General features: G+C 41.3%; 1 gene segment (V, D, J or C); it reads right to left on the minus strand.

Moving 5' to 3' along the window:
* Positions 1-4,612: 4,612 nt before the first annotated feature.
* On the minus strand, positions 4,613-11,460 carry LOC148142078 (Ig heavy chain C region-like). The segment is given in 5 exon segments: positions 4,613-5,004; positions 5,460-5,839; positions 6,101-6,197; positions 7,750-8,061; positions 11,137-11,460. Coding segments are annotated over 5 exon segments (1,401 nt in total).
* Positions 11,461-13,511: the final 2,051 nt, after the last annotated feature.

Here is a 13,511-nt window from a genome sequence, read left to right on the forward strand (position 1 = left end):
ACTCAGGGGAACATACAAGGGTAAAAACCCAAAGGAGTGAAGGAGCAGAGGATTCCCGTGTATATGTGCACAAATCAGGGAATGTACCATGGCACATGGACAGAAGAGCAAATAATTCCAACTTCATCAATAACGCTGTAGAGAACAAACACAAAGTAATTATGTTAAACTGAAATAAAACAGTCTCTTGTCTCACCTGAAATGTTGCATCTAGTTTCAGGTGCCACGTTTTTGAAAACAAATGCGAAATTATGAGATTGGGTGCGTGACTGATTCACAACACTATTCCCGGGATGATACACCTCACCAACTTTGAAAAATTGGGACTGTTCTCCTCTGCTGATAGTTTCCTGACTCTGTGAACAGTTGCTGTGATTGGTTCTCAATTCCGTCTTGCGTCATATAGATCCCCATGGCTGGATATTTCAACTACTCATGAGCTCTGCCTTGCCTGAACAACATCGACTTCTAATTTATTATTTTTGAGGGTTGCTGTTCAGTAATATCCCTGTATCAGATAGATCTCAGTATCATTCCCTAGGATTTGACAGGTGTGGTGTGTCAAGTAGATCCCAGGAATTGTGCTCCATGAGATTGATGTGTGAGAAAAACTCCAGTTCTGAGAATCCGCCCTTGGATTGTGCACGTGTTGTTGTCTGAATGCCTGACTGAATGTTGACATTTTTGGCTGATGAATGTTTCGTTGGGCGCTTTAGGTGGTGATTTCTGCATTACTAACCCAGGCCGCCCTGACATTGGGAGTACTTTTAGTTTAGACGGTGTAAAGTAAACTTTCAAACTCCTTTGCCTGCCTTTTTTCGGCTTCTGGTGGAGCAAAGCTCCTAATTTGTATCATTAAGTGACCCGAGGTCGTGACCCTTGGTGCATAAGAGGAAATGTTCTCTAATCATTCTGCCTCTGGAATGTTCCGTCAGGCAGATCGTGTGAAAGGCGTATTGACATTAGTGGGCTGCATGGCAGCGCAGTATTAAACCAAATGACTGGATGAAATACAACCAAACAGAACAACTGAGTTACTTGGCTGGGAAAGGAGTTGGATGTGGGAAAATGTATTATTATTGACTGGCCTTGAAGAAAGAATTAAGCAAACTCAAGGTTAGTAAATATTCATTCAAGATTTATTAACCATTTCAGAAAGCATTTTTATCCAAAAAGTTTATGTAAAAGCTAACAGAAGTGAATATAATGGCTGGATGCCACATTGAGATGAGAACACATGCGCTGTCAGCTGGGAATTTTCTGTACATCAGTAACAGTCACAAGAAAGGGAATACAAAGGCTCGTCAGAAAGGGTAGGCAACCATTCTGCGTAAGGAACAAATAAAAACCAAACAAATCGGCTTCAAACAACTGAGAAGCTACAAATTCTTCCAACCACAACCATCTCAAAGATATCAAAGTAAAAACGAAAAAATCAATAATTGTCTCAGTTACACTTTGATAAACTGAAGTAATCTCACTGTTAGAGTCAGCAACAGGACAGATTGTAGATTGGCAATTCAGAGACCTTGATAAGCAGATCAGGTAAATCAAAGGGGTCCACAACTCATTTACTTAACCTGGAAAAGAGAGATAAAACAATGACGCAGATATTTATGATCAGGGACTTTCAGATTTAATATTTATTGAATGGCACACTTAGAGATTTCACAAAACCTATTGGGCTGCTTGGCGTGAGAAAGATGTGATTATTCTCACCTTCACCAGAGTGACGGCAGCGCTGTAGAAAATACTCAGGAAGAACAAGGTGATGAACGTGGAAGCAGTTGTCCAGATGTTGCTGTAATCATCCTCATAGTCTTCAATCCAAGTGCGATCTCTTGAATCTATGAATATAAAGCTGAGAGAACCCATTTAGATTGTTTATTGATCCAGATCGATCTATCTGCATCCAAGTAATGAAATTAGAGACCATTACATCTTCATAAAGCAGTCAGGTATTTCTCAAGTGTGACTCTTATCTGTATCTATTAGTGCATTATTGACTCTCACCATGAAATTACAAATATTAACTGCACATGTTCTTTCTTCATTGTCCATGTCAGAATGTTTTAAATTATTTTTAGTTTAATCTATTATTTAAGGATATTATTATTTGAGGAATGCTTATGACGAATGATTATTTTAATTATATCATTATATTTTAAATATAGGCTGTGACAGCACTTTAGTTGAAAATTGTGGCCATCACCGAATAAAAGTTCAAATGTGATTCTCATCTTTATGTATTGGTGACCAATTGTTTGGCAAATCATGAATATAAGTGACATCACAGTCAGGACATTGCTTCATATATTTGTTTGTAGGATCTGTATATTTAGGAATAAGGTTTTGTACATGTATCCCTTAATTTATTTGATCTACTACTTGGTGTGTTTGGTTTTCCTTTAATGTTTGTGTATGTGGTTATGAGAGTCTCTTACTTCACTCTAGCCCATGTTGGAGTCTGTGCATGAATAAACATATTCCTGTTCCTTTACTGCTGGTGTGCTCATGTGTTTGTGCACCTAAATGTTGGTATTTTCACAGTGTGTAAGCATCATCATGCTAATATGCCACTTCGTTGCTGCCTATGCTTATCTTGTAAAGTCTTTCTGAGTGTTCACTTTTCATTAGTGCTATCTAAAATGTGTGCTTATGTGTCTGTTTCAGATCCTACCTAAACTAGGTTATTTTCATGTTTATGCTTAATAAATGTTAGCATGCAATGTTATGTTTTGATGGATGTTTATATTCATATGATGATGATTGCTTGTGTGACAATCTTTCCCAAACCATCTCCTGATAAGCTTGTTTGTGTTATTGTTTGTGGATGCTTGCTGATGCTTGTGCCCATTATCCTTATTTAATAAACACCCCTTTATTTGTTGATCTATGCACTTGTGTGTCTGCATGTGAGACTCTGAATTTGTGTGTGCGTGTGATATTGTATACATGCTGATCAATGTGGTTTAAAAATAACTATTTAAGCTGCCTCTGTCATTTGTGATTCTGAAAATGGGAAAATAATGATATTAATATTTATCTCTGTGCACTTACGTGCCTGTGTGAGTCGACATGTGGGAGGTCATTTTTCGGAATTTGTATCTGTGTGTTCATGCGTGTATGTCTGTATGCATTGTGCTGTATGAATGTATATATATTCATGCCCATTTGTCTGTTACCGTGTGTCGATGTTTCTCATGGTTATGTGTGAGTACTCCTGTTCATTTGTGCAAATGATTTTCTTTTGGTGTATGTGAGTTTTTGTATGAGCTTAGGTGAGTGCTCAAGTACCACTTGCATGTGTGGCTCTGTGCGAGTAAGTGTGTGTGACGTCTTTTCTATATGCACATTTGAGTGTGCACATAAATATGTGTCTTTAGGTGAGAGCCCGTATATGTGTCATTACGTGTGTATTTGTGATCATCTCTCTGTAACTGTTCTTTTACCAGACTGCAATTTTTGTTATTCTAATTTATTGTTTTAATTTTAATGGATTGCTCATAATTAGATTTGACCTTGGTGTTGTAGGAAACATTTCCCATCGTCCTGGAGAGATAAGCGTTTTATGAGCAACTCTTCTGTTGCAGTGATAGAACTTCTGTCTCTGAGAGAAAAGGCGTGAGTTCAAATCCCCACTGCCCCAGAGATAACATTTCTGAATATGTTTATTAGAAAATGTCTACTTGTGTTCTGTATGTGAAACAAAATGATATCAGGTATTCAAATACGAGAATTGATCCCATGTGCTCCGGAAAACTGAGACAAAACTATGGAATTCAAACTGGGACGATGCAAACACCAGTTTTGGATTATGGGAATCAATGTTAATCATTTGTTAACAGAGCCAAGCGTGTCTAACATGCTTCAAAGGTATTGTTTTGCATGGAAATGTTAAATCTTTGGACAGTAAGCAAGAAGCTGACTGTTCCTGTTAGTAACTGGGTTACATTACAGAGGACATCCACCATGAAAACTCTGCACAGGGAGCAAGAGGACATACCATTCATCGTTCACCTCCCCTCTGCTCCACGACAACTTATCTGTTGATTCTCTTTGGTGTGAAAGTGAAAATACATTCTGTCAACTCATGCGCCGGCGCAAGATCCCTGGCAGTTCCCCAGAAACAAAGGTTACATTCAAACTGTTCTGCACGATTTACGATTGGTATGTTCCAATCACATTTAAGTTTAAAGGGTCTTAAATTTACATTTCCAATTGGTGTAATTTGGCAGTTTAAAACTGACATGAATTTTGTAAGAATGTCCAATCAGGGGAATCAAAAACACCAAGTTCAAAACTCGTGCCCTACCCTTGACATAAAATGGACATTGTCAGATTTTGTCACAGAAGGATTTAGGATGGATAAGGTACTTGGCGGAATCCTGCAATGAGTGAGCTTTACTTTATCTCTGACCCAGGGTGTATCTTAACGGAGAACATTAACTGCACAAGACACTAGTCCTAGACCTGTTAATAATCCACGTTAACTACACAGATGGAATGTAAGTCAGAGTGGGAAACAACTAATTCAGTATTTAACTCACAGCTGGAGGAAAAAAAACACTTCATTACTTCTGTTGAATTATTAAATGCAACTTTGAGATTTTTATTGACATGAATTAACAGTGTCCATCAGTGCAAGTGAAATGTTTATGAAACTCGGTTTACCGCTGGATTTATCGACTGTTCTGTTGATGATCTTCAACGGAATCGCTTCATGTCCCACCACACCGGAGTAAGAAGCACCGCTGGCCCACTCCTCCGCTGTAATGGATAACAGGCTGTAGATGAAGAAGGAGGTGTTGTCGCTCTCCGCCATCACCTCGGTGTCCTTGTAGTTACTGGGATTCACTGGCTTGCCATTGTTTGTCCACTTGACGAAGATCTCTCGGGGGGAGAAACCTCTCACTAAACAGGTGAGAGAGAGAAACCTCTGAGCGGAGATTTCTTCTGTTGGTGGCAGGAGGACCGACACTGATGGCTCCAGCGGATTAATCACTGCAGAATATTTGAGACAAATATAAATCAACCAAAAAAATCCTGAACCAAGATCACAATTTCACTAAATATTAAAATACGCCATGTTTAATTTGGGATTTATTCACTTTCGTTTTTTAAAGGAGCAGTATGGTACACATACTGTTCAGTAAAAAAAGGAAAGTTTAATGTGAAAATTGCCTCCATGTTTCCAGTCCACAACGAGGACATTCTGTCCAATTGTCATTGATGATGGTGACGTCACAACCCAGGCTTCTTCCCACTTTATCTGACTTAATCAGAATACAATATCCTTTGGTCCATCTTTGTCTGAATCAGCTACTTAGCTATCCTGCCTTCAGATGCATCATTCATGCTCCCAACGGTGTTCGTTCATTACCAATCAAAGCCTGCCATTGATGTAACTGGATCTGGATTACACATGGGATCCTTTGTGCTTTAATCTCACCGCTCACCTTTCTCCTTGTGGATGGAGTCTCTCAGCGGAGTCGGTAGATTCTGATGGTACACCACAAATTCAAAAGTAACGCAACTCAGCCAGGCTTCAGTAGAAATGTCTAATTTGCTGATCACGCTGTCAGGATTCTGTCCAGGCTGCTCAGCAACCTCTGATTTCAGAGGCTTCTTTTCTTGTTTCCAGGTCACATTGACTCCAGAAGGAAGATTGCGCACAACGCAGGTTAACGTCACCGTCGCATCCAGTAAGACTTGTTCTACTGGCGGTGGGAGGATTTTTACGGTGTTAGGGTGGCACTCGGTATCTTCAATGAAACAAAAATCAAAGTCAATGAAAAATGACCCTTTCTGATACAAACAGCCAATCCTCAGATTACTTCTTCACAGGGTGAAGACACCACCTTCAAAATGGCAACTCCAACTATTGCTGAAACGATGCTTACTATTGTTGATGTATTTTGATCTGTGAAACATTTGTGATTACCTATAACATACCCTGTGTAATTATTCCTAAAGAACACTGGCTTTGTAACAAGTGAAACCTGTGAAAAAAGTAAAATAATCGAAGATACCATCATGTAACCCGTGGAATTATCTTTCTTTCGGAGTTTGTCTCTCACTTAAGACCATCTATTGATACTTGTGACAAGAGTAATCTGAATATAATGAGTTCATTTCAATGTTCATAACCCTTAGGTACAAGTGCTGCTGGTCACACTGGCTGCTGGTCACACTGACTGCCAAATCACACCCCAAATTTTGGACAAATTATAATAAATAATAATTATTCTCTTTGCAGAGTTCTAAAGTGTTACAGGAGCGTTGAACGGCCATGGAAATTCTGTTCATTATATTTAACGTGATCAAAAATACTTTGCGTTATTGGTGTGATGTCATTCTCTAATTTTTGTCATTGTTCCTCGTGGGCTGTGTTTGGAATAGATCTGAAAACAAGACATTGAGTACAGCATTGGATATCGAGAAGGACACCCATCTCCTTAAGTCTTTCCCTCCATTCAGTTAGTTCATAACTGGTCTGTACTTTCACTTTATTTACCAAGCTGCATTTTTTTAATTTCTTCATAGAGCACGGGAGAAAAAAACAAACAAAAGCGTCTTAAATTAATTTACAAACGCGGTGGAAATGTCACTAATTTTATAGACATCCACTACTCACTGTGTAAACATCACCACCCCAAACCAGGATAAATCAGCCTGTCTCGAGTTCCTCGTTCATTCATCCCTATTGTAGCATTCTTACCAGAATTTATTCTCCTGCCTCATCCATTAATTACAGAGAGCATCTTAAAGAAGCTTAGTGAGATCACGTTTATCCCAGTTCATCAAATGTGATACCCACTTGGTCTGTCGTCTGATCCCATAAATGAAGTTAAAGAGCTCAGTACCAGATAAAAATCGATGTCGTACAGTGTCCAAGGCCAACAGGTCATTTCTGAGCAGGGAATGAAGCATTGAACGCATTATGATTTATTTTCAATTAAGGGTCACTGCATATTTTAACCACGTCATTTTGAGACCACAACATCATAAGATAGAGGATCAGAATAAGGCTGTTCGGCCAATCCAGAGTTTAGATCAGAATGATGCTGGAAAAGCACAGCAGGTCAGACAGCATCCGACGAGCAGGAAAATCGACGTTTCGGGCTAAAGCCATTCTCCTGCCTTCTCCCCGTACTAAACAAGAGCTGATCTATCTCTGGCTTGAGTACACACAATGGCCTGGCCTCCACAGCCCTCTGCAGCAACATGTTCCACAGACTCATCACCCTCTGGTTGAAGAAATTCCTTCCCATCTCAGTTCTAAACGGTGCCCCTTTGACCCTGAAACTGTGCCCTTGGGTCCGAGTCTCGCCTACCAGTCAAAACACCTATTCCACATTCACTCGACCTCAGTCCCTCAGTATTTTCTATGTTTCAATCAGATATCTCTCCAATATCCCCCCTCCACCCCAAACTTACCCTTGAAGCGGCTACCAGGCAAGGATTCAGCACTCTGAAAGCCTCTCCCAGCATGATCAGGCAACAAACTATTTAACAAAGCTCACTGTCAATATATCTATCTTCAACAGAGAGGAAACATGCTTTTCTGACTTGCCAAAAGGTTGAATTATGAGCAATGCTAATGTAACACTCAAACTGAATGAGAGACGTGGCATGTTGGGAAATGACAAACTGTACCGTGCTGTTTACTACGCCTGATAAATTAGTGTGTTTGATTCACATCCGAGTTCAGAGTGATCTGTAGCTCTGTCAGTATGTGTCTCTTACCCTGGAGTGCGGTGATGTTTTTACTTTGAGTGTTCTCTCCATGAGTGATCTGGCAGGTATAGACTGCGCTGTTGAACCATTCACCATAAGGGACCATCAGCCGACTTGTCACCGAGAAGTTCCCGTTCGCCTCACACACGGGAGACGTGAAGAAGCCAGAATCCAAGGGTCGGCCATTTTTCAACCAACTCACGGAGATTGACTTCGGATGGAACTCGATGATTGAACAGACGACGGTTGCAAACTTGCTGCTTGCGATTTCTTCACTCTCGCTCACAGTTAGGAGAAGGGTTGGTGGGAGAATATCTGGACCTTTAGGAAACACAACGCATACATTATCCGACGAACTTCATAACAAATACAATCAGTTCTCATATATCAAGGTTTCTTGTGGTTAATGGATACAGGAATCATAATTGTACAGAGTGCTGGAGAAGCTGGGATCCACACAGAAAGATCAGCAGGACAATGTGAAAGGCTAAACTTAGAGGACACAGCAAGGGAGTCAAGGAGGCATAGAAACTATAGGCCAGTAACATCAGAAGGGAGATATCAACGTTGGATGGTATTCGTTTTAATGACAGAGTCTGATGAACAAGGCAGACGAATTACTGGCATAAATGAAGATATGATGCCGTTGCTATCACGGAGACATATTGAGAGCCGGGCAGGAGTGGCTATTCAATATTCCAGGATTTAGTGCCTTCAGGCGAGACAGGGAAAGATAGAAAATGATGGGGGCGGGTGTGTGCGGTACAGAATGTTGTTTCTGTTGCAATTCTGACGAGAGTATTTTAGGCTGGAAAGAGAAATGAAATCATGGATACCTCCTTGAACAAAGGCAAATGGACAGTACTTCAAAACCAAATTACAACAAACATAACTACTGGGTGAGCACGATAGACCTTACTATAGGTCCAAAAGACCAAGTGCAAATACATGGGCAAATTTCAGAGACATGTAAATTAAATAGGGGAATGAGAAAAGAGGTTTTTAACTTCCTCAGCATAGGTTTGGATATTCACTTTGTCAAAAATTTAGAGGGAGCACAATTCTGAAAATGCCCCCAGGAGAATATTTGAACAAAGTATGTGTTTAATACAGAGAATTTTAATCCAGACATTGCAAGAGAGGGGTGAACCGGAACTTAACTTTCGGGAATGAAGTGGACCCAGTGGGTAAAACACCAATGGTGGAGCACTTTGCAGACAGTGATCGTAAATCAGTTGGATTTCAGATTGTACTGCAAAGGAATAGAAATTGGCCCAAAGTTCTGAAAAGGGGAAGGACAATTTTATTAAGATCAGGTAATGACTTGACCAGAGTGGACTGGAAGCTGACACGTATTGGTAAATCTGAGTCAGAGCAGTGTGACACATTTAAGAAAGAGACAGGAAAATCACAGGGAGGACATTTCCCAGGAAGCCACTGCGTGGGACCAAGAATGCAGCGGGCTCTGGACACCAAGGGCATGTAGGGGGAGATAAAGAGAAACAAGGGAGGCTTCCGGTCTATACTGAAATCTCAAAACAATAGAAACTAATATGGAGTACAGAACGTGCAAGGGGGAGTTTGAAAGACAAAGGAATTAGAAGAGCAAAAGGGACCGTGAGAAAATAATAGCAGTCAAAATAAAGGAAAATATTTTTAAAAGTTACAGGCTCATTCATTATAAAAGAATTATTCGGGAAACAGTAATGCCCATTAAGTGTTATTATTGGAGTGGAGCCGGAGGATTTGGTTGTGGTCAAAACGAATGTGTAGTGTCAGTGTTCACTAGTAAGAGGGACAGTGTGGGGACAGAAATCATGGAGGGGTGTTGTGATGTACTTTCAGAAATTAGGACACATGACGTGATGTTCTGTGTTGTCTTGCTGAAATAAAAGTGGTTATATTTCCAGGGCAGATGAAAAGTATACCAAGCGGTTGAGCGATGCAAAGGATGAAATAGTTGGGTCGCTGACAATAATTTAGAATTCCTGTCTGGCCACAGCAGTTGTGCCAAGTGAGTGTAGATCAGCCAACGTTGCACTGTTATGCAGGATGAAGGAAGGGATAAATAATGAAAACACAGATCTGTCAAGCTAGTCTCAGTGCTAAGGAAAATATTGAGAAGTGAAATTAGTCTTCATTTGCAAGATAAATCAACAATTTTCAGCACGGTTTATTGAGAGGAAGTCACGTGTAACAATTTGATAGTAGTTTTCATAGAGATAACTCGATGTCCAGATGATAGCAATAATCAGAGCCAATGGGATCCGAGTTAATTTGACAGATTGGATCTAGAACTGGCTGAGTGATGGGAGCAGGGGTCATCGGGTGTCTGCGTGACTGGAAATCTATGTCTCCTTGTGTTCTGTAGGGATTAGTGTTGATTTCCGTGCTATTTCTCTTACATACCAATGATTGAGACTCAAATTTAGGAGGATTAACCAGTGAATTCACAGAAGAAATGAAAACTGTCATGTTGGTAAGTCATGAGCATAATGGCTTTAGATTGCAGGAGGATATAAAAGGGTTGATTGTATGTGAAGAGAAAAGTTGCAAATGGAAATTATTCTGAATAAATGTAAGGTGATGTAATTCGGCAGAAGAATCTGTGAGGTATGATGTTTTGAATGGTGGAACCCTGGAAAGGCCTGAGGATCTTTGGTGCATGTACCCACCGATCCCCTATAGTACTGTGTCGTCTGAATAAAGAGGCTAAGAAAGTGGGAGGATATTTGCTTTTATTAGCCTAGACATTGACAATGAAGAGTGGTGAGATGATACTGGAACTTAATAAAACACTGGATAGGCCATACTGAAGCTTTGTGTGCATGTTATGGAAGGAATGTGATTACACTGAAGGCAGTATTGATGAGATTTGCCAGGGTCTTGCCTGGGTTGGAGGGTTTTAGTTATGAAACTAGATTAGATAGACAGGGGTTTTCCTTGGAGCAGAGGAGAATTAGGGAGAAGATTATCATGATGTCTAGAATTATTTTAGGCATAGACAGGGTAAACTGGATGAAACCTTTCCCCTTGATGGAGAGATCAATGCCTCAGGGCAACAGGGTGAAGGTAAGGCCAGGAGGTTCCAAGTGGATCTCAGGGGAAAACAAAATCAAACAGAGGGTGGTGTTAGCCTGGAGCTCAACACCTATAAGTCATGTAGCGACTGAGCCCCTCATTATAAGTATGAAGTATCCTTGCAAGGGCAAGTCAAACAAGGCTGGCACATGAGATGGAATAGTTGGGTGGCTGTAATTGATAGGCGTGAATTGGGTGGATCAAAGGGCCTTTTTCCTGTGCTGAAAAAGGTGAGTCTGTGAAAACGGTTGTAAATAATGCCTTATTCATGTTAATCACAGATGATCTGTTTACCTCAGTTCCCACAACACGTACCTGGACATGGCATTACTTTGCTCTTGTGTGTCCCGCTGTGTTGAACCTCACAGTAGATTTTGCTGGGGCAATCTACCGCTGACTCGGGCAGGGTTAACTGGCTGCTCAGGGTGTAGGTTCCCTTCTTGTTTCTCACTGATGGGTAAGTCTTCAATCCAGTCGTGATTAGCTCCCCACCTTTCTTCCAGGTTACCTTGGTGACGTCAGGGGAATAGTCCATCGCCAAACAACCAAAGATCACAGAACCGGTGTTGTGCTCCTGACAGGAGGAGACCAGGCCATAAAGCGTGGGGAGCGATGGTGTCTCTACAATAGAATGACCAATTGAGCACGTTAGTTTCTGTTAATTTGACCTTATCAGTTCCTCAAATGTATCCTCAGCTGTAAACGTTTGCCAGTATGCTCCCGGTGAAGTCTACAGCATAACTGGGGTTTATTGTTGTTTCCTACCAGTTGCTGATCATGATCATTGGTTCCCTCTTTAGAAACATGCCCTCGACCTTGACCGTTAACACATAATTTAGGAAGAAGAACATCCTGATCCCACACCAGTAAATGTTTGAAGATCTCACCAACTGACACTTCCACTGGATTGCTGTGAAGAGCAGAGACGTTTCACAAAATACAAACCAAGGAAATGCAGATTCATTGAAATTCTACAGTGTGTGCAAACAGGCCATTTGGCCCAACAAGTCCACACCCACCCTCTGAAAAGTAACGCATCCAGACCCATTCCCCTACCCTATTATGCTACATTTAACCATGACTAATGCACCTAAACTCCCAATCACTGAATACAACATTTGCAATTCCCCCAGCTTGCACATCTTTGGAGTGTGGGAGGAAACGCACACAGACATGGAGAGAAAGTGCCAACTCCACACAGACAGTCACTCGAGGCTGGACTGGAACCCGAGTCCCGAGCACTGTGAGGCAGCAGCACTAACCACGGAACCAGCGTGCCGCCCCAGTAGGTACCGTACTGCTGGAAATACCCAACAGCTGGCAGTACCCCCGGAGAGAAATCAGAGTGAATCATAGAACATAGAACATTACAGCGCAGTACAGGCCCTTCGGCCCTCGATGTTGCGCTGCCCTGTCATACTAATCTGAAGCCCATCCCACCTACACTATCCCATGTACGGCCATATGTTTGTCCAATGACGACTTAAATGTACATAAACTTGGCGAATCTACTACTGTTGCAGGCAAAACATTCCATACCCTTAATAATCAATGAGTAAAGAAACTACCTCTGACATCTGTCTTATACCTATCTCCCCTCACTTTAAAGTTGTGTCCCCTCGTGTTTGCCGTCCCCATACTTGGAAATCAGGTCCAGTGAGCCTTCCTCACTTATCAATGCAAGGTAGAATGTTCTCCCTGGGAGGAAGGTCACTGCAGCAGCAGCACAGGCAGGAGCTGAGCACTGGGACGGGGAGGATGGTTGTCACGGCTGAACTCATGCCAATTGTCTGGAAGTTGAAACATCTCATTTACAATAATCTGAATTCTGGAAGCCTCTGAAAAATGGAGGACCGTTAAGGTTCAGAGACTTTGGAGTGTTACAGCTGAGTATTTATGTAAATATGATTTGAGAAATGAACAAGTAATCTTTAACTTTAATAACTATCAAACTGACACGCAGTTCACCAGCAAACCTCATCTTTCAAACTAACCACTGCACTTCCTCTGTCTCGACCTAAATTCCCACTCACATTGACAAACCCTACCCTGATATACACCCATTCATGCCCGGAACACACAACCCCTATCACACGAAACACCTACAAGGCAATCCATATTGGTAGTGTAGCTGAGCAGAGAGATCTCGGTGTCCATGTACATAGATCCCTAAAAGTTGCCAGCCAGTTTGACAGAGTTGTGAAGAAGGTATACTTTGTGTTGGCTTTCATCGATAGAGGGACTGAGTTTCAGAACCACGAAGTTAGGCTGCAGCTGTACAAAACTCTGGTGGGGCCGCACTTGCAAGTATTGTGTACTGTTCTGGTCAGCACATTATATAAAGAATGTGGAAGCTTTGGAAGAGTTGAGAGGACGTTTACCAGGATGTTGACTGGTATGGCGGGAAGGTTTAATTAGGAAAGGATGAGGGTCTTGAGGCTGTTTTTATTTGAGAGAAGAAGGTTGAGAGGTGACTTAATTGAGACATAAAAGATAAACAGAGGGTGGACAGTGAAAGTCTTTTTCCTTGAATAGTGATGGTTAGCAGGAGAGGACATAGATGACAGATGTCAGAGGTTGTTTCTTTACTCAGAGAGTAGTAGGGCCATGGAACGCACTGCCTGCAACAATAGTACACTCGCCAACTTTAAGGGCATTTAAAAGGTTATTGGATAAACATATGGATGCAA

This window comes from Chiloscyllium plagiosum, unplaced genomic scaffold, assembly GCF_037043375.1.
Source record: "Chiloscyllium plagiosum isolate Xiang-an unplaced genomic scaffold, Cpla_swu_hap1 HiC_scaffold_31, whole genome shotgun sequence".
NCBI classification, from domain to species: Eukaryota; Metazoa; Chordata; class Chondrichthyes; order Orectolobiformes; family Hemiscylliidae; genus Chiloscyllium; species Chiloscyllium plagiosum.